Raw genomic sequence first — 27,916 nt, forward strand, 5'->3', positions numbered from 1 at the left:
TCACATTTATGGCATTTATTAAAGACTCTCTTTGAATTATAACATTATCAAAACAGCTGGTGATAATACTGTGACAAAAACGGCCCCTAAAATGTTTAATATCAGTGCAATTTAATTATTTCTTGCTTAACATGCTTTGTAATGATCTAGCTATGTAACAAAGCACTATTTGACAATGCCTGAAAACAAAAAAGACAACGCCTGAAAACAAATCCTTTCATAAGAAAGACAAGTGGCTACACAGCTAACCTTCATGGCAAAGTACGTTAATCCAAGCAACTAAAGAATACATTAAGAAAACTACATTATTAATTCTTTACAAAACATATGGTGCTCTCTTAAAGAGGCTCTGCAAAATTACATTTCATCAATATAAAACTTTTGGCAAAATACAAAAACACTCTTTGAATAGATTTGTATGACATTTGTGTAGCTGTCGCCTCTGACAGTATGATAACTATCGTGTGCTGAGCTCTGAGTATTGCTGTTTGTGCTTGATAATGTAAATGTACATAAAAATCAAGGTTTTTTACTACTGATGACAACTGCACAATTCTTCTAAAAGAATTGTCTACTGAATATAAAAAAACACTGTAAAAAGTTAAATGTGTTAATAACTATGAACATGGATGATAATAAAATTTAAAAAGTACTTTACAGTTTTGCATTTTTCATAATGGATAGTTTCAGACCAAACCATTTCTCCATGCACACACAAATATTGTAAGATTATTGCTGCCAGTGTAACTGACCCTGTTGAATTATGCTGTAACTTTCACTAGAGACAGCTGTATTTTTAAATAGAGATCAATAGGTCAGTGTCTGGTTTGATTCATTGAATGTCAGAGGTTTCCCATCATATCATCTACATGAAATCTTAATCTACTTGTCAGGGTCCTGCTTTTGAGTTATGTTTTGTATTTGTCTAAGTCATGATGGCAGGATTCTGGCAGTTCTATGTGGAGGTTCATGGCTTTGTGTATTGAGTCATGTGCCTCCGGTGTCTTGTCTCTTGTCCCTGCCCCCTCGTTCTCCTGCTTATTGTTAATTATTGTTTATTCCCATCACCTGTTCCCTCCTCGTTATCTTGTTTGGTTTTCTTGTTTGGTTTTCTTATTTAATGTCATTGTTTCTTTAGCCCTGTGCAGTATCATTTTGTACCATCATGTTAGTGCTGTTGTGTGGTTTAGTCTAATGTTATAAATTGTGTCAAGTAGTTTTACTGTTTTGGTCTTGTTGTGTTGCCCTGTTTGATGTTGTTTGCCCCCACATGGGCCTTTTTGTTTCTTCTGTTATTAAAGTGTCATTGGCTGAATCCGAAATCGCATACTTACTGTGTAGGTACTGAATTTCACTGGGTACCTACTTAACGTGCGCTAAGACAGTACGTACGTTCGCGTTAAGTATGGACAGCATTCGCCATGTTGACGTTATCATGCGACATACTGTATGACGTAGTACAGGTTCCAGTTCATACGGAACCACAAGAACCGACATAATAGAAAAGTTCATTTATGTACTGTCTTTAAAATCTTTGACTAATGGTCTTGTATTTTATTTTATTTTTTATTTATTTTTTGTGTGTGTATGTTTTATTTGCTCCCCTGGCTCTAAAGTTGTGTACTGTATCATTTTGTTGTTTAAAGCAATAAAAAAAACACACAAGAACCGACAGGAGGATGACATCACAATACCACGAGAGCAACTCGAAATCAGACTTCTCCGTGTGATTTCTGAAATCACTCTAACGGTTCTTGATGTCATTCACCTGTTGGTTCTTACAGCGGTGCATAAACTCGAACAAACCTATACAGACATGAAAACGTATGCGTGTGTATGAGGGACAGGTGCACTAACACCTGATTGCATCAGTTAACTTGACAACTCTACTACTGTCTCTGTCAGTGTTACAGATATATTACATAATTTTGTAGTGGATAAAAATAAGTAAAACAAGCAGATTGTAATTTAATATCAACTACTACGTACTACTCTGTTCACGTGCTGTTTCCCCTACTACATTTTAAGTAAGTAGGTGGTTTCGGACAATACTTAAGTACACGTGCCTCTGAATCTCGCGAGAAATAGTCCAAAATCCCGCTAATTCTCGCTTACCCTTTTACGTATAGGCCTACTGAGGTTTCGGACATACTTTTCGTTCGCCTACTGCTTTTTGCCTACTATATAGTACGGTAGTATGCGGTTTTGGATTTAGCCTTTGTTTAAACCCCCCATCGTCTGCTCTTGGGATCATCAGTCCGAGTTCTTGACACTACTCTCGTGTGTGTGAGGGATTATCCTCAGCAACGCATACATCTAAGTGTTATAATCATCTGAGATGCTTTATAATCCCATCACTACTCTGATCTGGACATTGGTAATGACAATATGTATGGTTTGCCATCACACAGGCCTATGCATGTAAAGTCAGTCGTTGAGTTTAATGGCTGAACACCAATCACTGTAGCTTCTTTTACAGAAGCTTTGACTTTTCAATATAATGGCCAATGTTCCAGTGTTCAACATTTCCTGGGCAGGGGTTTTAAAACTTTATGGTGGCAGGGACCCCCCATTATGATGAACTGTTTCCGAGGGCCCCCTTTCCCAAATATATATCCATGTTAAAACGAAACATTGAAACTGTTAGATAAACAGTAATTGTGATATTATAAAGACTTAAATAATTGGCTACACAGTAAACTTTAACTCTTTTTGCTTTGTGTTTTTTTCAGCAAAAATTTTCTGGGGGCCTCTTGAAAAACCCCTGCTCTAAGGTAAAGTCTTTCCTTTATAGAATAATGAGGGTTGCAGCAATTTTAACCAGCGACCTGTGCACATGCATAATGTAACATTATAAAAAGTATTGTTATATAAAAAATACCTGATATTTGTGTGCAGTGAGTAGATTAATGAAGTTATTTAAGCGGCAGTCTGTAACTTTTCTCAGTTACAAAATAAACAAAAATCAGATGCCATACAGACCCGTTTGCCACTGAACCTGCATTAACGATGACAGTGGGGCTTCCGGCCTTAGTCAAACGGGTTGGCATGTATGGTCGGGTTGCGATTTTGACACTTTCTTTGTCTTGCGAATAGTATGCCATACAGACCCGTTTGCCACTGAACCTGCATTAACGACGACAGTGGGGCTTCCGGCCTTAGTCAAACAGGTTGGCACGTATGGTCGGGTTGCGATTTTGGTGCTTTCGTGTGTCTTGTGAATAGTATGCCATACAGACCCATTTGCCACTGAACCTGCATTAACGACGACAGTGGGGCCTCCAGCCTTAGTCAAACGGGTTGGCACGTATGGTCGGGTTGCGATTTTGGCGCTTTCATGTGTCTTGTGAATAGTATGCCATACAGACCCGTTTGCCACTGAACCTGCATTAACGACGACATTGGGGCCTCCAGCCTTAGTCAAATGGGTTGACACGTATGGTCAGGTTGCGATGTTGGCGTTTTCTCATGGTCTTGTAAATAGTATGCAATATAGACTCGTTTGCCACTGAACCTGCATTAACGACGACAGTGGGGTCACAGGCCTTAGTCAAACGGGTCGACAGGTTTCATTTTCTCTTAAAGATCGGAAAGGTGACCCTTAGTTACCATATATACCGTCGCAGTGGGCCCCCAATTTGCAAAACCCTCAACTGTGGATAATATAATTATGCCGCAATAGTTAGTCTGTCTGAAACTAAGCTGATTAAACCACATCACTGTGTGACACTTGCATTACATGTGAACGGCCCCTACGCTAATATGATTTTGTTTTTCTCTCCCTGTCTCGTCCTCGATCCCGAGGACAATGGGACAAACAGACCCAGTTCCGGTAGATGTGAAAGTCGGCACACCTCTGATCTACTGGTTGTCCTTCAACGTGATGCCCAGCTGATGCCTGACCAACGATCACCGGCAGAACCCCCTTAATCTCCGCTTAATCTCCTTATCCGTTTATATGTGTGTATATACATATATTTCTCCCAAGGGGTTTTCCCTCCTAGGACTTTTTTTTATTTCCTCGGCTAAACAGCCCGGGGTTTTTTTCTCCTAGGGGGTTATTTACCCCGGGAAGGCAGCCTTCTTGGCTTAACTTAGCTTCCTCTTCTAGACGTTACATTAGTAATACGCTCGCTTATAATGTTGAGTCATAGCCGCAGCAAATTTGACTGCTTATGCTATTGTGTATTATGTTGTGCTATCTGTCGTTTTTCTGTGCTTTTACTGCTTCTATTAATGTAAAGCTGCTTTGAAACAATTAACTATTGTGAAAAGCGCTATATAAATAAAATTGAATTGAATTGAAATGTTGAGCAAATACATAAAAATCACAGTCTCCTTATGTTACCAATTTACAATATGCTTGGTCGGGCTTAATTTTGCATAAAAAATATTTTATTTTCGTGATTCATCATGTCTGGAAACATTAAGAAGTGGACCCGGCTACTATATTACCTGTGTCTGCTGCTGCAGATGGTGAAGACTTTGTAGCTTGTCAACAGTTGCTTAGATTTTAAACTTGTCACCTAGATGGCGTCCTTACATCTATGGAATCAAACTCAAACTGCTTAAAGTTGCGACAGAGGTCGTGTTAAACCAAGAGTTAATATTAGCAGGACTTTTTTAACATCTGAAGGGGTTAAATAATGGAGCAGAGATTACTTTATCCAGACATCACCAACAAGTAAGACATCACCAACATGATTTATACTAAAACTTTTACATCTTCATTTAGTCAAAACAATCTTTTACTTTGTGACGTTTTATCGGATATATAACTTTTATTATATACTATGTCTATGTATAATGACAGATCCGCTTTAATGCTGTGATCAGATTCATTTGTGCAAAGTTTCGATGTGAACATTTTGCAAATAACTGCAATTTATGTTTCAAACAGAGATGGCGATAGCAAGGCAAAGGTTACGGACTGCAGCTTTAAGTCCCTGAAAGTACAACAGTCTGGCAGCAGAAACTTATGTGCTTAAATATAAGGTAAGATTTGTTTGTGAAGCTGACGTCACACAGTGTTACAGAGAAACCAGTAATCATGCACATCGACCTGAATGATTGGAAATCTTAACAACGTCAGAAGTGACAGCACAAAAGGGAATTAGCAAACGGATGGAAACTGACTTTAAGACACATATGGCATTCTAGTGATGAAACAAATGTACAGTATGCAGTAGCTGTGGAGCCTGCACTGGGTTTTCAAACAATTACTGGCCTATTTTAAGTGCAGCTGTAATCTATATTTCAAAAGGAACACCTGTTTACATACCCTGAAAGTTCTTAATGATTGTCATGGTCAGAATTGATAAGAAATATAATTAGTTGTGATATTATATACATAATCTCTTGTGTAAGACTCAATGTTAAACCCAAACAGCTGTATTATAGTCAAATAAGGGATGAACTTTGTCTACAGGAGCTGTTTTACTGTCAATGTTCAGTTCAAGAAACGGATCCCTTTTTTTTGTCGGTGTAGGGCATGACTGTCCCATTCCCATTTGCCCTCCTGCCCAGAATGGTAAATAAAATCCACCTCTAGACTTTCCTGCCTTCTTAGGTCTCTTAAAGAGTTCAGCCTCTGGGTTGCGATCTGGTGGCATCCAGCCTGGCTTCTCCTTCAGCAGTTTATCACGATCAGGTCGCACACTACGCAGGAACTTCTTGAAGATGTTGGTGGTCAATGAGAATCTTTTGCAGAGCTCCTGAGAGCGACTGAGTCTGAGTGGATGTGCTGGAGAGTCAGGTCTATTGAGGTCTTTTTCCAGTTCAGGAAGGTCCAACCAGTTGCCAACTAAGTCAGCAAAGACGTTTTCTCCAAGCACAAGAGGCTGACGATTGCGACTTTGACTCATGAGTGAAGATGTCCAGTCACTAGAGTCATCCATGGTGTCCTCGATGCAATCGCTGTCAAGTGACGGTCCCTCTCGAGACAGGCTGTACAAGATCCCAGGCAGGTCCACCTCCTGTTGTTCTGGTTCAGACAAATGCTGCTGGTTGCTGTGGTGTTGTACAGGAAGGTGGCCCAATTTTGGCCCACAGTATTCCACTTGTGGGGCTGTGTAACCTGAGATTGGTCTGGGCAGAAGTACACTCTCGCTCTCTAGACTGGACAATGAGGGTGATGTTCCCAAACTGTTGCGGTTGGGGTGCTGATCTTCTGTAACAAAGGTCCTGATAGACTGAGGTTTCTCGTTGTCTGGGTCGGGACTGGTGCTAGAACCTTCAACAGCCGGTTGAGTCATACATCCAGTATTTCCTGAGATCTTTAGTTGCTCAAGGGCAGTTTGAACCTGAAGGAGTTTCAATTCTTGCAGAGCTCCCATCATGCAGTTCATCTGATCATGTAGTCCATCACCGGCCTCCTTCATAGAGAGCTGTCGGCACAAAAGAAAATAACAGATGGCCTTAAGTTACCGTTATAGGACCAGGAGCAGTAGTCAAAGGCAGAGCTACTTGTCGTCATACTTATTTCAACGCATGGTTGGGGTAAATATTGACAAACTCAACTATTGGTTTAAATTAACCTAGAATTTTCTGGATTTTCTGGAAAAACTAACAGCAAATCATTTGTCAGACTGCTTTGAAAACTTCAAGCACATATAAGTAACGTCTGAGTGGATGTGCTTGTTTAAATGAATCTCGTGTTTTGTTGCTTCTTTATCTAATGTCTATTTCTATTTTAAGTACAGTGATGAATCCATGTCTCCCATTATTCCAGAATCTAATCTGTCCTGCCAATGTTTTGTTACAAACCTATAAGACCATGTTGTGTTTGGCCCACTGCTTTAGCATCGTCAGTCAAACAGAAAATATGTATATAACTTATATACGTAGTGCATTTATCAAACCACATTATTTAGTTACCTAGTTCATTTATAATAATTATGAATAACGATCCATAATTATTATTATAAAGAGCAGAAATAAAAGTGTTTTTAAGTCATTAAAAAAATTATGATCTCTATTGTTTTCTTTTTTATGACTATACATTATCAATTTCAAAGACTATCAGTTTGAGATAAATATAGAATACTGTACTCATAATTGTATTACATTATGTAGTTTTAAACCCCAAATCCTTTTCTTAAACAGCTACCCAGATAGCAGACGGACTCTGCCCGAATGTGGCCTCATGATGGCACTGCTGGCGTGCTGCCGGCAACGGCATGCAACATGTCAGCCAAGTATGGGCCAGGTGTGGCAATGATGGCACTGGATCCATGATGGCAGATAACATTTGAGCCAGTTGTAGGTGGGAGAAATGTGGCCCCGATCAGTGTAGTGATTGCGGCCCAAATAAGTCTAGTGATTGTAAGGCACATTTGAAATACTGTGATTAATAATAAATAATTATAAGAATTGAAGGATTTTCAGCATAAATTAACATCTTAATGTTAATTTAACCTTTATTTAATAAAATGTTAGTTTTGTATTAAAAGAAGCTAATATATTTGGACAATAATGTTTGTCTACATTTTAATCACATAAACATGCCTTCAGATCATGGGTCAAGATTATTTTGTTCAAATGACCCTGAACTTCCAGATTTTTTTCTGAATTTAAAAGTTTTGATAACGTTGCTTTGAGAAGCACCATGGAACGATACGATTTAAACTTGCTTTTGCACGATTTTCATTGTATCAAAAATGATTGAGATGGCCAATCATCTCAAAAAAGGCGAGTGCCACTGGCCAATCACATAACAGAAGACAAGCTTTCCTGTTAACGGAAGCCGAGTGGCGGCCAATCAAAATAACCAATAGGCAGGGTTACCACCAGGAGCAGCAGTAACACCGCGTCAATCAATCATAACGGACACAGATTTCAAAGGCAGCAGGATGGATATAACCAGTAAGTACCTGAACTAAAATATTTAAACTTTTTCAATCATAAAAATGTTTTTGTTTAAATGTCTAACAAACGTATAAAGGGGTCCAAACGTTTACGTGATTTATGTGTAATGTAATGTGCTATATTGTTATGGCTTTACTTCTGTGTCAATATTATTAAATCAAACATACAGTATTTGAGAGCAAAACTATTAAATTGTTGTAAAAAAATTTAATTCGCATTTAAAAAATGTTATCTTAAAATTATTCTAGTTACAAAATACAGTAATTGTTAACCAAATTTTTTGCAATATGAATTTTTCTTTGAGTAGTTTCATCGCGTGTCCCTACATTTTGCTCTCTGCTACGCTGTTTTTGTTTGCGGATCAAAAATCTTTGCTTTGAGTCAAAAAGTTTTGGATGCAAGTTACAAGCTTCTCAGTGGGCGGGATCAACCTAGTTGAATGAAAGACCTGTTTCTATTGGCCACTACTGTCACCATTTGGCCACGCCCACCACGGAAGTCTGCCTGTAGAACGAGGAGAGCGATTCTGTGCTATGGAGAGCGGCATATTGTTTGTAAGGTACGAAAGATCATTTAATGTCATAAACTCTGTGGAATGTGTATAAAAATGAATATCTTGTGTTCCATATGTTTTCCATATGTTTTAATCTCTTTTATCTAAATATGCAACGTTAGTTATTAGCATTAGCTTCCGGAGGCTATTGCGTCCAGAGTTTGCTTTATCCAGCTAACGCTAAGTCTTACACAGATATTAATACCACGCTTTTATTAGTAAGTTAATCACTTACTGCATACGGACATAAAATTTACTCATGATGTGACGCAATCGTGCAAGTTTGCTGTTGTAGGCTGAATATTTTTGCATAATTGACTACTAAATTAGTATTTCTTTTTTTGAACAGAAATGATAAATTATACAATTATTTTATACAATTAATTCTAGCATAGAAGCTATGACATATAATAGAGTAAGATCATGTGGGCATTTAATGACGTTGATAGATCCAAATATGACTATGCCAAAAAATTTTGATTAAACCGATACAAGAAGCAAGTCCAGTTCACTAGTTCTTAGTTTTACTAGACCTCTCTTTTAGTCAGGAAAATGACTTTGTCCATTGCTCAAAGATAGAAAACTCTGTGGTGAGTTAATGCTTTTACTCAACCACAAGGTACAGAGATGAGAGCATCAGGCAGGGGACAAAATGATAAAGAATAAAATAAAAATGGTTCATTGAATAATCTTAGCTGCACTGTCAATGGTCTGTCTGACTCGTCTTGTAACATATTTTAAACAACATATAAAATATTACACAATGCTACTTTGTCTTATGACATTATCAAAAATATTTAGCCAGAGGAGACCACTGATATACCTATATCTACTTATGAAGACAATGCATCACCCAACATAAATTATCTGCAGTAATGAAACAACAAGCAAAATAGTTTAGGATAAAATGAATGAATATGAAAAAATGTGTAAATGTAAATAAATATATTGGTAACTAAACAAAATTAATTAATAAAATCCAGTATTTAAGAAATTTTGATACCAAGATCTTTTAAAAGTAGCAGGTAGACCATACTTTAATGACGCACTGTGATTTGTGACATAAAAGTAATGTGTGCTTCTTGTGTTGCAGGAATGATTGGGAGGATTGTAATCAGAGAGGCTAAGAAAGATGTCAATATCACTTTGTAATGCAAGATCTGTTGTGGAGAGGATGCATTGTGTGGCATCCTCATCTCTGCTGTTGATTTCAAACAATTCAATTTTGTTCACATTTATTTGTATAGCGCTTTGAACAGTTTTGAAATCCTCGTGATGGCCGATGTCAACTTTCCTTATTTGTAGGGTCATCTGATAGAGACAGGATCCAGACTGGAGCTGGTGTAATCTGAAGTTTTAAAAAAAAGCAAATAGAGAAAATTACCATAGCTGCTGTTTACAGCTTTTTAGGTTAAGGATAATTTTAAAAAAAGTTATTTTAACTTAATGCAAAGTTACAGGATGAAATGATGTTTATGCACACTGAAGAGGTGTCTTTAGGCTAGATTTAAACTGGGAGAGAGTGTCTGAACAGTGTCAGTAAGGCTGTTCCACAGTTTCCATAGGTGGAAAAAAACTTGCCCTGCTTTGGTAGATTTTGCTATCCTAGGAACTACTAAAGGTCTGAAGTTTTGAGATATTATGAAGCATGATTGTTTGTAGCATACTAGAAGTTCTGTCTGTAGGAGCTAAACCATTTGGGACTTTATAAGTGAGTAGCAATATTTTGTAATCGATACAGAATTTAACTGGTAACTATGCTAAATTTGGGGTATTATGAACTTGCGTGACCTTGTCAGAACTCTAGCAGCTGGGATTTTGCACTAATTGTAGCGTATTAATTAAGGATGCAGGACAACCACCCAGTAATCTAATCTAGATGTCATAAATGCATGAATAAGGTTCTTCACATCGGAGACGGTTGATATGTTCTGCTGGAAGAAGGCTGCTTTTGTGATGTGAGATATGGGTTTCAAAAGAAAGATTTCTGTCTAATAAAAGTCATTTACTGTATTTGCTGAGGTGACCAACATCCTTCTATTTGAAACCTGGACTCCAAATTATTCTGCTTACAGCTCTTTGGTCCCATGAGTAGTCCAAGTATCTTCATGTAACATCCTTCCTATCATTGCCTGACTTCAATGTAACCTCTAGTGAAGAATCATCTGAGAAATAAATAAAAAATAACTGAGAGAACACAATGATAGACAAGTGTTGTATATTTAGTGTCTTACTAAACATTACATGGGCCTTTGGACAAAACATTTTGGGGGCTGTTTCCTGGACAGGGATTAGACTATTCCTAGACTAAAATAAATGTAAGAGCTGTCAAAACTGAAAACAACTTGTGCTGACATATCTTAAAATACATCAGTGCTCTTTGTTTTGCCTCAAAATGCACACGAGTAACGTTTTTAGTAAGGCATGTTTGTTAAACCTTGTTATATTTCCTAATTAAACTAAGGCCTAATCCTGGTTTAAGATAATCCCTGTCCAGGAAACAACCCTTAAATGTTTTCATTTGTAAATGGATTTGAATAAAAGCATCTGCTATGGGAATAAACATACATTCAAATTTCTTCAACTGGATATTGTTTGAATACATAAACATTTACATAAGTGCCATTACAGGATTAATTCTTTACGTATTGAGTAATATTTAAGCAGTATCAACACTAAGAACTTCCAATGTAAAAATAACTTGGGGAAAATATCGTCGTGCAATTACATAATATGTAATATGAATATTTGTTTTTATGTCCGTATGCAGTAAGTGATTAACTTACTAATAAAAGCGTGGTATTAATATCTGTTTAAGACTTAACGTTCGCTGGATAAAGCAAACTCTGGACGCAATAGCCTCCGGAAGCTAATGCTAATAACTAACGTTGCATATTTAGATAAGAGAGATTAAAACATATGGATGGTTAAACACAAGATATTCATTTTTATTCACATTCCACAGAGTTTATGACATTAAATAATCTTTCGTACCTTACAAACAATGCCGCTCTCCATAGCACAGCATCGCTCTCCTCGGTGGCAGACTTCCGTGGTGGGCGTGGCCAAATGGTGACAGTAGTGGCCAATAGAAACGGGTCTTTCATTCAACTAGGTTGATCCCGCCCACTGAGACGCTTGTAACTTGCATCCAAAACTTTTTGACTCAAAAGCAAAGATTTTTGATCCGCAAACAAAAACAGCGTAGCAGAGAGCAAAATGTAGGGACACGCGCTGAAACTACTCAAAGAAAAATTCATATTGCAAAAAAATTGGTTAACAATTACTGTATTTTGTAACTAAAATAATTTAAAGATAACATTTTTTAAATGCAAATTGATTTTTTTTTGCAGCAATTTAATAGTTTTGCTCTCAAATACTGAATGTTTTATTGAATAACATTGACACAAAAGTAATACCATATATTGTCCGCGTGACATTTAAATTGATATTAAATTAGCTGTTTTCTACAAGGTTAAGAATTACTGTGATCATATTATAATGAAGTAATCGAACTTGGTTATCTGGTCTTCCTGATGTTAGAACATTTATTTAACAAATATATATTTAATAGATATATATATTTAAAATGTATTTCTGTGATGTTTAATTTTATTTTTTTGTGAAAGTGTATCAGGTCTGTGTTCATCAAGACATGAAGACTCTGGAGTGTGACAAAAGATGATGGGGTGTATATTCCAATAGACACATTAAGGTAAATTGAATGTTGAGGCTCATGTTTGCATCTTTGTGTTTTTATATATCAAAAGTTTGCTCTGTGATTTCAGTGAAAGCTGGTAAATACAGAGGGCTGGACAGTGGTTTCATTGATTAAGTGAGTAAGAACTGACAATAGCCTAATAATAATTTAGTTACCCGAATTGCATTGTTGAATACAAAGGAAAATGGTAAAAATACAAATATTTTGAATGTGGAATACTGTGAAATAATTTTCTGTTAATCATCTACTGTGTTTGCTTCAGGTAAAGAGGTGGGACAATGATGCTGACAGGACATGAGGAGGAGACATTCAGGTTAGTGACAGTACACCAGGGCCACCATTTAATTTAATGTTAATTTGTTTGCTTCCAAAATCAACACTTGACAAATATTTAGAATTATATTTGCAAAGCTGAATTTCTCATAGGTGGATAAAGTATGACCGCAATTGTGAAGACCTTAGACGTCGTGCAGTATATGGTTTGTCTCACAAATTGATATTTACTCCGTCCTCTTTCATTTATATTGATTTGACTTAATTTTCTTGGTAAATAATAATGGGGATATTCCCAATATAATATATTTTAAGTACATGCTTAGAACATATATCATTTGCTCATTTGCTTTGTATCTAAATGAAAAGTATGTCTTTAAGGTCTAAGCTATGTTTCATTTTATTTAGAGATTCAGCACAGACATTTTCATCCAAAGCAACTTGAGGATGAAAACAAGAAGCAGTTCATCCTAAAATGTTACTCTTCTAATTCTCTATCTAACGGTTTGTTTTAAGTATATCATTATGCTTTTAATTACTTTATTATATGGCTTTTGCTTCATAACAATTATTGATTTGCATCTGTTTTTTTTATATAACAGTGGGCTGCTGTAATGTTTACATCTATGGAAAGAGGAGCTGAGAAGAAAAGAGAGGCTGTTAAGCAGTACTTCTTGTTGAGGACAATCCTGAATAGGAACACTTTCTCATACACATAGATTATTATTAGTGTTTGATTTTTTTTTCTTTTTCATTTTTATTAATTGTATTGTTTAAATTTGTCATTTTATTTGAAATTACCTAAGTTAGATCCATGCTAATACTTTAACTGGAACTTGTATCTTTGTGTGAAGCTGGCTGTAGAGTTGGTTTCACATACACATGAAGTTTCTAATTAACTAACTTTTAAGTTCAGTTTGGTTTAAACTTGTATTTACCCATGGTAATTCATTTAAATTTCAATTCATGCTAATACATTAATTTCAATGAAAACTTCTGTATTTGTGTATAGCTGGTAATTTGGGCAAACTACGTTTCACACACAAATGTAACTGTCACAAAGTTATTTTTTTAATTATCAGTTCCTTTCAGTTGGTCACTACGACGTCACGTCGTGACCGACGAATTAGGAACTCGCTTAGAGAGACCAATCTACTTCGAGTAACTACTAAAACGGCAATGAACTTGGCATTGAGGCATTGGCATATATACGCCCCACCAGGTGCGTATATATGCCGCAGGTGCAAATGTGGAAATTAGCTATTTTTGCTTCGAAAGCCGGCAGATCTACTGCTATCGAGAAGCTCTCTTACCTGCTTGGGAAGACGCTGCTGGCTCGTAGTTGATTCCAGCCTTTGCAGTGGAAGCTCGCGGATCTTCACCTCAACTTTGAACTTGAGTCTGAGTGTGTGCGTTGCCTCTCCCTGCACGCTTCATCAACTCAGCACAGCTAAGAGTGTTTTTCCTTTAAAAGAGCAGCACGAGTGGAATTTGTGTCTTTTTAAAGACAGCCATTGTCTTGTGTCACGGCGGGGTGCGTCTTTTTAAAGAGGTAATTTCGTCTGTGTTCTACAAGACTGCCGGTATCTGTTGGTCCCGTATGAGTTCCTTGTCCATTTAAATTGAGAGCTCACTCTACTAGAAGGGTTGCCTCATCTTGGGCACTCGCTCGTGGTTCCTCGCTAACAGACATCTGCAGAGCTACTGGTTGGACGACACCTAATATGTTCATAAGATTTTACAGTGTTCGTATCGAGCCTGTCTCTAGGTTTGGGCTGACAATCAGTCTAAAGAAGACAGAAGTCATGCTTCAAGCTGTGAACATGTCAAATTCCAATCCACCAGTAATTACCGCAGGTGAAACAGTGCTGACAGCCGTTGACAAATTCTGCTACCTCGGGAGTATTCTTGCAGCTGATACGACAGCGGACTCCGACATCAGTGCCCGCATCGCAAGAGCTAGTTTCGCCTTCGGTCGACTGTCCAAGAGAGTATGGGATGAGCACGGCATCCGGCTGGACACAAAGGTGGCAGTTTACAGGGCAGCCATCCTCACAGTGCTGTTGTATGGATCTGAGTCCTGGACTATTTATCGCCGCCAGATCGCCAAACTTGATCAGTTCCATATGCGTTGTCTCCGTCGTATTGCACATGTTAAATGGCAAGACAAGATCTCAAATACTGAGGTTCTCCAGACCTGTGGCATCACTGGTATTGAGGCCTTCCTGCTTGCTGCGCAGTTTCGCTGGTCTGGACATGTTGTGCGCATGGCAGACTCACGCCTGCCGAAACAGGCATTCTATGGACAACTCCAGAGCGGCATTCGCACTCAAGGAGGGCAATTAAAACGCTACAAGGATGGCCTCAAAGCCAATTTGAAACGCTGCAACATGGACCCAAATGACTTTGAGGAGATCGCTGCAGACAGGGCATCATGGCGAGCACAGTGCCAAACTGCCATACACTTCTTTGAGCGCAGCCGCATTGATACTGCAGTAGACAAACGAAGACGCAGAAAGGACAAAGCCTTAACATCTAGAAAACCTAGAACAACATCTACCCAGTTTGTGTGTGACATCTGTGGCCAGTCATGTGCGTCAAGGATTGGCCTTTATTCACATTCTAGGACGCACCAACAAATATAACTGTGACGAGATCTGTCGTGTCGACAGCTCAGGCCAAGAGAATATGTTCATAAGATTTTACAGTGTTCGTATCGAGCCTGTCTCCTCTCGTGTTCTTTCCTCATCAGGGGAAGCACAGAGAACAGACTCGCATGCCGGCTTGCAGCCTCCGACTGGTGCTCCAAAATAAGTGTCAGTATGGAAGGCCATTAAGACAAAAATGCGTAATGGTTTGATTTGTCTTTCCTCCGCTGCCTTGGCAGCCTGATGTTGCGGAGCATCCACTGCCAGCCTCTCACTAGCTGCATCCTCGCGAACCTATGTGTTTGGCTCGGGCATCCACATTGCATCCCACCGGGTTCCTTTGTGAGTATTTTTCCGTGGGGTTAATCCTACTAGCCAACGTTTCCCTCAGCAGAGCACTGCTTTGCTTACACAGCCACGGCTGTCTTTATTCCTCAACTATGGTTGACTTTCGTCCACCATCAGCCCTTAACAGGGTGGTGGCTTTGCTGCGTTCCTATCCCGCTCAGATAGGGCGCTTCCCAGTCGCTGGCACTACTGTGGGGTTAAAAGAACATATAGTGCCTGGCCTTCTGCCTAAAAACCTAATTCTCCTTCTCCTTAAGTGGAACCGGAGGGCTTTACGCAGACACTGGAAGAGGTCAGCCCTCAGTGGCGTTTTGGTAGGGATTCCCAATTCGTCGGTCACGACAGCCGGTCGCACTTTCCGGCTTTCTCAGCTAAAAGAAGCTAATTTCCATATTTGCACCTGCGGCTTAAATACGCACCTGGCGGGGCGGCGCCGGCATTATGCAAATACCTCAATGCCAAGTTCATTGGCGTTTTAGTAGTTACTCTCTCTAAGCGAGTTCCCAATTCGCCGGTCACGACGTGACGTCTCCGTTCCCTTCCTTCAAGGAACGTGGGTTACATACGTAACCGAGACGTTTGTACTAAACCTTTCTTTGTTTACTAAGGATGAAATTCCTTTGTAATTTAAGTTGATGGTGTTAGATTCATGCCAATAATGTATTTGAACAAACTAGTATTTTTTATTGCTGGCAGTTTAATGTCATAGTGTTATGAACTTGTGTGCTATTAATTTATAAAAAGGCAAACATTTGAAAGTAATTTTTCATGTGATTTACTGATTAATATAATTTGGGCAAGATTAGGCTGAGTTATGGCTCAGTTTTGGAAGTTCTGGTTAAATGCTGGTTTTAATATGGTTGACCTATGGCTGAGAACTGGTTCCGATGTTAGAACCTGTTCTGGCCCAGGTTTGGGCCGATTATGGGCTATTATCTGGCAGGGAACTGGGCCAGTTGTGGCCCATGTGTGGCCCTTGTCTGTAATTCAGAACTGGGCCACTGTAGGGCCGTCATTCTTCGTTGTATGTGGGCCGAGGAAAAACTGGTTGTGTGGGCCGGAGCTGGGCCGAACAAAATTGCTATCTGGGTAGCTACTTTTTATAGTAACTTGTAGTGTAGCTAATTACTTTTTCAGATTCGTAGCTTGGCTGTAGTTTAACTACTTTTACTGATAAGTAGCTTGTAGCTTAGATAACTACAGTTTCAAAGAAGCTTCCCCAACACTGTCTGTTGTTAGTGTGGTCTTTAAACATATGAACTGTGTATAGACCGACAAAGGTTGTACATGAGGAAGCAATTTCACAACAATGCAGTAAATTATTTTAGGTGCATCAAAAAGCGTGCTCGTTAAGATACCAGCAGACAAGTTAATCCAGCACAAATTAGTGCATAAAAGGTCACCAAAATGAAGTATGTTAACCTCATAATTAAATACAAAAGGAGGAGAAAAAGAAATCTGCAAAAAGGTCCACTTTTTGAAAAAAGACCCCCCCCCCTTCAATAGGTTGGCTACAGACCTGGACTCTATACTGTTTTTATAAACAACCTAACATGTCTATAGTTATGTATGTAGTGAAGTTACATTAGGGCTCAGGGCAGGTATATGGAAGCTATTCTCTCAATCTTCACAGTGAGTAAGGCTATAATGCCCTCACCATTGTGGCCTTGAGCAAGACCCCCAACACCCACAAGGTGATAAGTTTAAGACAACATTGCGTAAAGTTGCAGAAACAAAAAAAAATCTTAATTCAATAAACTAAAGAGCTTATATAAAGTCTTCTTTCAATACTTATATCATTTAGACTTCTATCAGTCTGTCAGTCAAGCTGTAATAAAGTTAGAAGGCTGAAGGCTCCATATGAACTGTGTCTCAGGGTGGAATGCACTCTTGGCAGCTGTGGACCAGGCCTGTCGCATTCCCACATGACACCGAAAGCTCCAGTCATGTGACCTGACCGTTTCCCCTTCTGGTATAACAATACCCAGAACAATAAACCCGAGTCCTGCCCAGACATGTACTGGAAACTGGCACAGACTACTGGATGCCATAATGAGTGAAAGTTCACTAAAACCAAATGACGTGTTTTGCTAAACTACAGTACTTGCTAAGAGAAGTTTTAAAAAATAGTTTCAGTAGTTTTGAGTTACTGCCTAAAACTTTTTCATTGCCATCAAAGTAAAATTACTGAACCTAAACATAATAACCAGATAAAAATACTAATTTACAAAACAACACAGAACGTCTTGCATCCAAACTCCTCATTTATTCCAATTCTAATCTAATTTTTGTCTAGGAGACCTTATTTGGGAATTTTTTTCATAATTTTTGTTTCATACCCACCAAAACTTCATTACAATAGTTAACAAGCGATTTGCCATGCACACAAGTTATATCATGACTAAGGCACAGACAGCTGTATTTATCTCTCAGATCATATGTCCTCAAAGCCTCCTCATAACCACACAAAGATTAAGAGCTAGAGTATCATCTTACCTGGCATCAGCTTTCACAGAGGGCTTTCCCTGTCCTTTGCAACCCAAGTCCCTCTCTTCTCCTCTCTCACTCCTCTTACCTTTTAAAGGACATGACTGCCCCAAATTTTAATCTCTGCCAATGAGAGACCTACTGAAGCCCTGGCACACAATCAGACGTGACTAAACTTTAATCCCTGACAGGGGGGGGGGCTTTATTCAAGCATGATCGAGTGTCAAAGAACAAGTGAGAGTTGTAACAGCAGGGTAGGGTCGCTGCCATATGTGTATACCACAACAGTTCACACTGGATATAATTATAGGGTTCTTTAATAAGCCACATATGAGATATGAGAGCTAACTGTTCTTACTCCAGTTATGTTAGATATTATACAGTAACATACTCAACATTAAATTATCTAGGGGTAATCTGGGTACTGGAAACTAACTAACAAACCAAGGTACTATATTCAGTCTTTGGAAATGATTTGATGACTTTGTGTGGCATGGCGTGGTTCACTCATGACAATCGTGAGAACTCTCTATAACACCAAACAGGGGGAGACAGATCAAGCCACAATTGTTCAATCTAAACATGGTTGCAAATTCTACAATATGTGTTGTTTTGTATTCCACTGAAAAATAACCACATATTGAACTGAAACAATGTGACAACGAGTAAATAATGATAGAATTTTATTTTTGGATTAACTGTTCCTTTAATTACATCTTGTTGTCCGTATCCCACATGTCTCTAATGCTACATGTATAGTTTAGTCATGTACAGGGATAAAGGGGCATCTTTATGAGCTGAGTAACGAGACAAAGTACAGTTTGCTTTGAAAGTCTCAGGGGCACCTTTTACCACCATCTCAAGGGCACCATTTACACATGAACGGCCTCACTCTTCTATCTCAAGACTTCCAACAGGCTTTTACAATGATTGCTCTTTAATAATTCAATATTCTGTTGTATGAAGAGGTTTGTGATAAACATTACTTTAGATTTGTATATATTATATTAGATTTTGATATTTTAATTTTCTACTGGGGATGTTTGCTAAAGTTTTAGTGTTCACATGTAATTATGTGCATAACAATCAAAGTAACAACTGGATAACTGAAATGTTTCTATATAAAGCATTTACTAACAAACCATCTTTTTCTTCTACATTAAAACAGAATCACAACCAATGGGTGCATCAGTCAGAAAGTTACATGTAACAATTTCATATTTTTTCCATTGACATACTGTACAGTATGTGACCCTGTCAGTGAATACCAGGTTAAGTCTCTTAATCGAACTCTTCACTCATTGATTTCAATCTTTTACATAATCTTACTTAGTCACTATTTAAGAACATATATGGTATAATGTTTCTACAGAATGTTCCTTACATGATTTTATGTAGAAAACAGTAAATCACAAATAAATACATTTGGCTGGGTTTCACAGATTGGGTCAAAATTGTATAATTTGCTTAGATCTGGGGTCCTGCGAACCTGCGGTGCTGTATATTGTAAAATAAAAATTGAGAATCTAGCTTGAGCTTTAAACCTGGCCTAAAATAACATTATTTCTTGGCCTACAATAATGCTTAATATTCAAAATATACTTATCATGATGCTTATATAGCTAATTATATTATTGCTTATATTGCTAACACATATCACTTATTGCTAGTGCAATTTTCTCACTAACATTCCCTTGAAATCAAACAATAATTGGCGTATAATAACAATAATGCAGTTCCAACCCAGATGATCTTTTGGGGTGCAAACCCCTGAGTTAGAAAATGGCATAATGCCAGGCCTCAACCACGGTCATATTCCTGCATCCTTTGAATGTCTGCTGTTTCCAGCTCATGTTCTTCAGTGATGTTTTCAGAAATGAGACTCACAGCGTTAATAGCCTGAACACTTCATTAAACTCCAAATAGGCCTACAAAAGCGCACTAACAGAGATTTAAATGTTAGCCGGTGGGTAGGAAAATGCATGAAATGAAAATCAAGCAATTCTAGCATTATGGATGTGACATCAAAAAATTATTTATCAAATTTTATCAAAATATTTGGTAAAAACATATATCATTTGCATGGAATTGTTTAATTTACTCATGCACAACATGCTTCTGAAGTCATACACCAATATAAAAATAAATGAATATGAATCCATGGATTGTAGACGGTTTGATAATATTGTTGCCAAAACAGAATTGATTCGTAACTGATAGTAGCAAAAAAAAGAGAAAGAACAAGCTATGTGGACACCTCAAAATGAATGAAGTCTTTCAGATGTATGATATATAGTGAAGACTCTGTTTATGTGTCTTGATTAATGTTTGCTTACACATCACAGTTTAAATAGCAGCAAGTGTTTGCAAACATGACACAAAACCCGCATTATGGCACGCATGCATATGCATAAATGCAAATAAAAATCTCTTTCATCGGGTCTTAAAAAACCACACACCCAACCAGCACTTGACACAAACACCTGCAAATCTCAAGGCTTGCAAAAGACTTGGGCCAATAAGTCCATTTATAAGAGACTGTGGGGTTTACAGCTCTGTTTAATAGCTGAGAATAAGCCCTTTCAAGCAGTGTATTCTGGGTACAGGAAGTGAGGCAGCAGAGATGATCAAACCTCGTGACCAGTGCATTTATTTCCTAGTAGCCCCATTAAATATGAATGCAGTGCTGTGTAGTGCGGTAGTAGTAATGTGATCTGTGGTTAAAGGGATACGGTGTGTGTGTCTCTAGGTATGTGTGTATGTGTGGGTAAGTTCAGATGTCCAGACATGAGACCTTCACATAGTCGAGTTACTCTAATTGAGAATTTTCTTTCAGAGCTCATTGAGGGTTTTGTATTTTGTCATGGGTTCTACTTAAGGGCCGTTCACTAGTGACGCGTGGGTCGTCTCGTAACCCGCGGGTCATCTCGTAACCCTCGTAACGATTATCGGGTTGGGGCGGGTGTAGAAATTGTAACTTTATTGCGGGTGGGTCATTAAAAACAAAATTAAAAACAGGTATGTTGCGTCTAATTCCCTGTAGCATATATATTCAATATTTGGGAATATATATTTTTATATTTTATTACGTTCTTTGATAAGGTTAAATTACGTAGGCCTACGTGGCAACGTAACTTGCGCAACATAACTTGATATCCCCAAACCTTTGGCATTATGTCACAGAAGCGCCAAGTATTAAGGTAGAGAATTTGTAAATAGATAATACAAACGCTGCTTTGTAAATGTTGAAAATGTTTATCATTATCCTATCTCTATATTAATGTCCTGATTACTTTGAGGGGGTGGTCTGTGAGACGGTGGGCGAGTCTCTCTGCTGTCATTCAAACGCGAGCGGGAGTAATGATGAGTTTATATGGACAGTGTTTTGTACATGTATATGTTAGAGCTTTTTCTGATATTTCAGCGTGAAAATACATTGGACCATTTTAATAGCAAAAATAAGGCGGTTAATTTAATGTTATATGGCCAATATTATGCAATTTCTTTAAGAATCAGGTGTACCTAGAATGTGTCTGTTAAGTTTCAGCTTAAAATACTTCACATTTTAATTGTTATAGCATGACCAAAATGCTCCTATTTGGGCAGGAGCAAAAAAGGGCTGTTTTCAAGTGTGTACCTTTAAATGCAAAGGAGCTACTGCTTCAATTAAAATAGATCCGATTCCTGTGAATACAGTCTGAGACAATAGTATCGTTAGCTGCATTAGTGCTACAATGTGCTAACAAACATGTTTAGAAAAGCTGATTTTTTGTTAAATTAACCTGTCAGTAAGTGGAAGTGGGTGGGTCTTTGTAAGTATGACATCACATTAACAAGAGAATCAAAACAGCAAGTCAAATGAGACTGCTTTGTTGTGTTCACACACTGCCAACACACATTTATGTCCGAACACCTTGTAAAAATGGATTTTTTCAAAGCTCATGCAAAATAGGTGCCCTTTAAGTAGAATACCTAACTGTTGAAGAAATAACATATAAAATTATAGAACATTTTAATTAATCACACCCCTTACTTGTACGAATACACCAAGGGACCCTTTGGCACAGGTGCTGTACTCAGCGACAGCTGGATGGGACTCAACAGACTGGAAGAAAATGTAGGGGTCTCATTATGGGTTTTGTAAAATCAAGCATTCGCACATTTATTCATCAGTTTGCACTTGTTCTTTGTACATTTATGTCTGCTGTACTATTCAGGTTCAATATTTTTGGTTGCTGTACTATTTTAAGCGTTTTGCACTATATAATATGTCATTGATATGTTGTGTGACATTTAATATTTTTTTTAGTTATGGTCCAACAAACTGAAAAGAATACCAAAACCATTTAGTTTTTGTAAGCTGTATTCAATAGGTCTTGCACAATGATGTTTTTACCTTATCCTCATTTGGGTTCTTTTCTCAGCTATTATGTGATTAATTGTAATGAATCTGATCAATCATACGGTTAGTTTGATGATAAATGTTAGTCAGCTAATAACATTTAAAGTTATCAGTTACATTGTGGATGACTGATAACTCAAAAAAACTTATAGATGATGCATATAAACCTACTGTTTATGCAAAGCTTCATATAACCAACAAACTGTTAAACCCCTCAAACTAAATCAATTTACATACAGATAAGATAAAGTCGTTTCCTTTTGACCCAGTTAGATGATATCAAATGCAGGAGACAGAGTTATAAACATGTGACGCAGATTTTACATGAGTAGAATAATATACAGGTATAATGATGTTACATAAAATAATATACTTTTTTTTACTTTTGTAAAAGTAACGCTTGTCACATTCTGCATAGAGCCTGCACACAGTTATTTTTCATGCTCATTTCTTTTAAATTAATTTGAGTGTATTGCCTACTCTTATTTCTTTGTGAATATTAATAGTCTATTAAATGTTTCTTTTTTACAAAATCTGTGCCAAAGATGCAAAAAAACCTGCAAATGATAGCAAATCTAAACCATAACAAAAGAAGGACGTTGTTTTAGTGAAAGTGCTTCCTACATTTTATTCTATCTGTTCCCTATTTGTAGGTTAATTTGGATGCAAATCTCTCAGATAAGCTTCAAACCAAATTAGAAAGAGCAACTGATCTGTCTAAAACCATTCACGAGCTACAACTGTTGCTTACAAATGGCTTTCATATGAGTTTGGACAGCAAAACATGCAAACACTTATGCATGGGACACTATCATTGCTGTGATCGCCCGCTTCAGCCCTGCAGCTGCCACGAGGGCCAAGGCCAATTTTAGCTGAGGGGAAGGAAGGGCTGCCTGAAGAATGACTTTACAGAATGAATGAGCTGAAATCTGCTCTATTCTTCTGCTTGAACTGAAACAAACAGCCCTGTTTCTTTAAACCTCCACCTCAGTTTTTGCAAAACACTTACATGTCTTATGGGAAAAGATTCAAATGCCTTTCAATTTGAGACCCAACGAGACATCAAACTAAAGCAATGAGATAATGAAGGCATGGGAACCGCCTGCGCTATTATTATATTTACAATATACTGTAAAACAGCCGCACCTTATTGCTTTTAGGATTAAAACATAAGGATTTTTTTAATGCTGTTATTAAACCACAGAGTATGAACCCACTGTAAAACAGCCAATATGCACAGTGGTTGAAATTGAACGAAAGCGAAAATTTTATAATTATTTACTCACACTCATGTCATTTGATCCCCAAGAAATGCAGAAGTGTTGGTTTGGGTTTTCTGGATACTATGTACGTGGATCGTCACCCACTTCCATAGAAAACACTTCTAGCTTCAAAATGACCCAAAGGTTTTAAATAAATAACTCCACTCACCTTGTGTCTTGAAGTGTCATGATGAAGACATTTACTCACTTTCTTGTTGTGGTGGATATCTCTGTTGTTTCAGTTGTTACACAATATTTCTAAGTAAACATCCTAAAACTGCCTATACAACAGAGAGAGACAGGTCAAAACTTTGATCAAATAATGGATTATATTTTAGTTTGTTTTTAACCAAACCCATTTGTATTTCTTCAGAATGATTAAAATATATGTCATGAGTCAAATGGAGTTATTTGTTCAACACTTTTGGGTCCTTTTAAAGCTTTAAGATGTGGTCACCATCCACTCTCATAGTAATCATAAACCCCAAAACAACCCTTAAAAAAAATCTGCGTTTGAGTTCTAAAGAATAAACAAAGACATTGGGGGATCAAACATCATGAGAGTGAGTAAATAAAGACAAAAGTTTGGTTTCTGGGAGAACTATCCCTTTAAAGACAGTTGGCATGATGTTTGGCAATCATAACTATTTAAATTCTCTGTTTTAACTAAATCCAACTAAAAGCATTCATTCACACTACACTCAGCAGTTCCTAAAAAGGCCGAAAAACCACATCGGGTCAGAGTTCACACTTGTGTCTGACTCAATGCCACACACACACACATAGTGAATCTTCTGACTCTCAGTAAAGTCCACACTTGTGTCTGACTGACATTATTCAATTAACAGGCCAGCACAGAGCAGGTTATTGAATTTTTTGAATTTCAAAGCAACACATAAAACTTTAACATTTTTACAATGTAGTCTAACGCTTGAACACATACATTTCTCCCAAAACACAATCCTTAACCTGTTTCCAGATTCCCAACCTATTTCTAATTATCATGTTTAATATAAAAGAACTGATTAATCTACACACAAGTCAATCTGCAAACAATTTCACATCTCCAGTTCACCTAGCCTGCATATATTTGGACAGTGGAAGGAATCCTGAGTACCCAGAGTAAACCCACACTAATAAATCTCCACTGAACCCAGACCCAATCTGACCTTTAACCAAAGCAGCAGTGCTATTCACTGAGTCACCATGCCACCTATTAAATACAATATTATATGTAATATATTATTTTGGGCACATTTATATTGAATTTATTTGTAAGGGTTTAATTTCAATTGTAACCAAATTAAAAATGTCATGACACATTGCAACCTTTAGTAAAAAGTTGCTTTCACAACATTATAACTACACAATTTACTGTGGCCAACAATTGCTTAGTGTACAAGGCAAAGCTCATCCTTTAGCTTTCAAGGAACATCTACCATCACTTTGCCCAAACGGCAGACAAACAGACATGTGGCGTCTCTGGCACGGACTCCATAACTAAAGCCACAGTGACAGTCTGTACTGAACAGGGGGCTGTGTGTTCTCTTTTATTTACATATGTGACTGCGCACGGGATGCTCATAAACCCCTTTCTGTGCAAGCACGGCGGCTCATCCGCAGTCCACTGATCTCAGGCCATTTGACAGACGTGTGGCTAATTTGGTCTCTTCTCCAGAAGCCCTGGATACCTTGTGTTGAGCTGCTACCCAGCTGAGAGCTGTGTCTGGGAGCCTGAGGCTAAAGCCGCTACCTCTTAATACTTTTCATTCATTATGTATATCTGCAGTAAACTCTTGCTGTGACATGCAATAAAGCAAGCTTACTTTAACATGTCAAATGTGTTTCTTGACTAACTGCATACTAAATTAAAGCTTTAAGCCAAGCGTGCAAACAAATTCCTGAAAATAAAATTGTCTTGTTTTTGCAGTTCACAAATGCATAATAGGTCTTTGTAGTAGTGCCAGGAATTCACACATCTTAAGTAAAATGAGTTGTTTATATCACACCTGCACATACCAACAATCTGATCATGATGACAGTCAGCTTGTAGGAACTGCACATGTGTGGCCTGAGTTTCAAAGCCTTAAGTTTAATATAAATAATAAGATCCAGAGAATTGCGTGGTACTTAAGGTATGCATTTAAGGGTTAAATCATATTTCCTTCTTTTTGCAAAAGACTTTTGCATATAGCACAAATCAATCGTTCATGGCAGGCTATACAACATGTGAAACAGACGCACACTCAACTTAAAAGAAACAATCATGAAAAACACAGTATTTATAACATTTCAAACATTTATGGAATGGATGTTGACGTATACTATGAATATAATATAACATATCCAAATTCTTCAGATGTTGATCTAATAACGCGATTCACGTGTAAAAAAACAACAAAAGCAAAAATCTCCATCAACGGTAACCAAAAGCCTATATTACGCGCGCTGTACGAATCATAATGTTGATATTACAGTACATACCAGCTCTTGTTTTAATCTCCTCAGACATGTGTCCATGTTTTTCCGAGCTCCATCCATGTATGCTGTCTTCATGCGATGAATGAATGAATGAATCAATCGATTAGTTTTCAATCGATCGGTTTTAGTGTTTCTTCTGAAGCTTTCATTTTTACAGATGCGCGCTCAGCTCCAGCGTCGCCAAAATTCACTGTAAGATCTTCATCTGAGAGGAGAGCGAGGCAAAATAAAAGGATACAGCGCCACCTTAAGAACAGATTTTTAGAAGTGATCTGACCAAACGTTCAAATTGCTATAAATTCTCTATCCTGACAGCGTCTTTGCTGCGCGCGTTCAGTCTGCGCTTTTTTACAGTAACACTGAAGCGCACAGTCAGCACACAGATGTCTTTATACTCTCAGCTTCACGTTACATTAAAGTAGGCATTTTTGGGCAAGAATTCACACCTCCTCCATAATTCACTATTGTCCACATTTTATAATAATAATATGCCTAATAATAATGTATCTTGTAAAGAAATCCTATTATGCATTCGTGTACTGTTTAGTTTATACTAACGGAAAATTGTGACTGAATCTATTGACACTTCCCGTGTTTATTGACTAATTCGCTTGTATTCCTCAGCTGTACATTGCTTTGGATAAAAGCATCTGATACATGAATAAATGTAAACGGAATAAAGTCATCAAAACTGTGAATCGACACAAATGTAAGTATAGTGGAAAAATGTGTCAAACAAATCAGAACAACCACCCAGGACTTTTAGTTAGTACTGTATATGCTGGACACATTATCCAGTCAATATCACATATTATTTACAAACAAATAAACAATTATACAGCCTTTAATTTAATAATATATTTTATTATATGCTTTTTTAAGTTTTTAAATCCAAAAGGTTTTTAATCTTTAATTTATAATTTGCACATACACTAATGTTAATAATTAAATAATCAAAGAATAATTGTTACTTACGAATTAAACCTTATACTGTATAAACCATTTCTTATTTATGTACATATCTCAAATAAAGCTGTAGTAAAGAGTTTGAATTAATAGTAGGCATGACTGTGTCAAACATTACATTTAAGATTAAGTGCTTAAACAAAATTCACCTGCTGTTGATAATGAATTTTAGTATGAAACTAAGAGATGTGAAAGGTTTAAAGTTGTACCTGTCACTTGGTCTATGTATACTAATTAATTCAATGTAATTCAGTAATTAAAAAGTATTAAAATATACCAGATCATATGCCAGACCACTAGAAATGTAATTTTTTCATGCTCACTTCAAGATTCATGTTGATTCTTAGAAAAAAAATTATTTGAGGACTTTCATAAAAATCCCCCTGCAACTGTTTATTGACCTGATTTCAATAGGGCTTGGATTCAGTCTCCTAAAGCAAGAAGCTAAGGCAAGACATGAATAAATCATGTGCCAAACAGTGCATTGCACTTTGGTGAGATGGAGAGAGAGAGAGACAAGCTTTTCTGATAGCTGGCATTAATCTGTCTGCAGTCTTGTTGTTGATTTTGTCACACCCAGGGGCTGGCTGCTAATGGCTAAAGCCACGCCCCTTCTCAACTTCCACCTCGAGGAGGTCCCCAAAGCCAACCCATTGAGCAAACAACACGAGAACAAGTAAGTATAAAATAATCTTTATTTAATAAATATCTAAAATGTACTAGGGAAATGGGGAAAGGGAAATTAAAACTAAATTCTGGCTCTGCCCTCCAGATGGGCCTCAGCCGGGAGATGACGAGGAGCAAGGGGGCAACGGGGGTCCGGGGCGTGGGACTCAGGCTCCGGCCTGGATTTTCTTATCCGTGGCGCGCTCCTTCTTCCTCCTGGAGGCAAAATCAAAAGCCAATGAG

General features: G+C 37.6%; 1 protein-coding gene and 2 long non-coding RNA genes across 5 annotated transcripts; 1 reads left to right on the forward strand and 2 right to left on the reverse strand.

The window, feature by feature from the left end:
* Window positions 1-26,381, reverse strand: LOC129427830 (PAK4-inhibitor INKA2-like). Of its 3 annotated transcripts, XM_055184593.2 has the most exons (3): window positions 26,045-26,381; window positions 21,930-22,001; window positions 1-6,386 (listed from the first exon to the last, which is right to left on the reverse strand). In XM_055184593.2, exons 1-3 carry the CDS (start codon window positions 26,114-26,116, stop codon window positions 5,376-5,378), a joined length of 1,155 nt encoding a protein of 384 aa, XP_055040568.2. In that variant the 5' UTR covers window positions 26,117-26,381; the 3' UTR covers window positions 1-5,375. The 3 variants fall into 3 exon arrangements, with proteins under 3 accessions (XP_055040568.2, XP_055040569.2, XP_055040571.2); XM_055184594.2 differs by lacking the exon at window positions 21,930-22,001 and having other exon boundaries at window positions 26,045-26,374; XM_055184596.2 differs by lacking the exons at window positions 21,930-22,001; window positions 26,045-26,381 and adding an exon at window positions 17,906-18,006.
* Window positions 9,296-11,709, reverse strand: LOC129418194 (uncharacterized). The gene is made up of 3 exons (XR_012373103.1): window positions 11,414-11,709; window positions 10,493-10,584; window positions 9,296-9,767 (listed from the first exon to the last, which is right to left on the reverse strand). It is a non-coding gene; the product is annotated as an uncharacterized lncRNA (long non-coding RNA).
* LOC141369432 (uncharacterized) lies at window positions 11,934-13,569 on the forward strand. The gene is made up of 3 exons (XR_012373104.1): window positions 11,934-12,254; window positions 12,403-12,890; window positions 13,016-13,569. It is a non-coding gene; the product is annotated as an uncharacterized lncRNA (long non-coding RNA).
* Window positions 26,382-27,916: the final 1,535 nt, after the last annotated feature.

This window comes from Misgurnus anguillicaudatus, chromosome 14 (genome assembly GCF_027580225.2).
Source record: "Misgurnus anguillicaudatus chromosome 14, ASM2758022v2, whole genome shotgun sequence".
Lineage (NCBI taxonomy): Eukaryota > Metazoa > Chordata > Actinopteri > Cypriniformes > Cobitidae > Misgurnus > Misgurnus anguillicaudatus.

What these genes read in the sequence shown, in the direction of transcription:
- LOC129427830 (XM_055184593.2), bottom strand. Translation starts at nt 26,116, where the DNA reads ATGAAGACAGCATACATGGATGGAGCTCGGAAAAACATGGACACATGT. An exon ending in GGAGATTAAAACAAGAGCTG is followed by an intron (nt 22,002 to 26,044) that starts GTATGTACTGTA and finishes ATTTTCTTCCAG; the next exon opens with TCTGTTGAGTCCCATCCAGC. An exon ending in CCCTTGGTGTATTCGTACAA is followed by an intron (nt 6,387 to 21,929) that starts GTAAGGGGTGTG and finishes TTGTGCCGACAG; the next exon opens with CTCTCTATGAAGGAGGCCGG.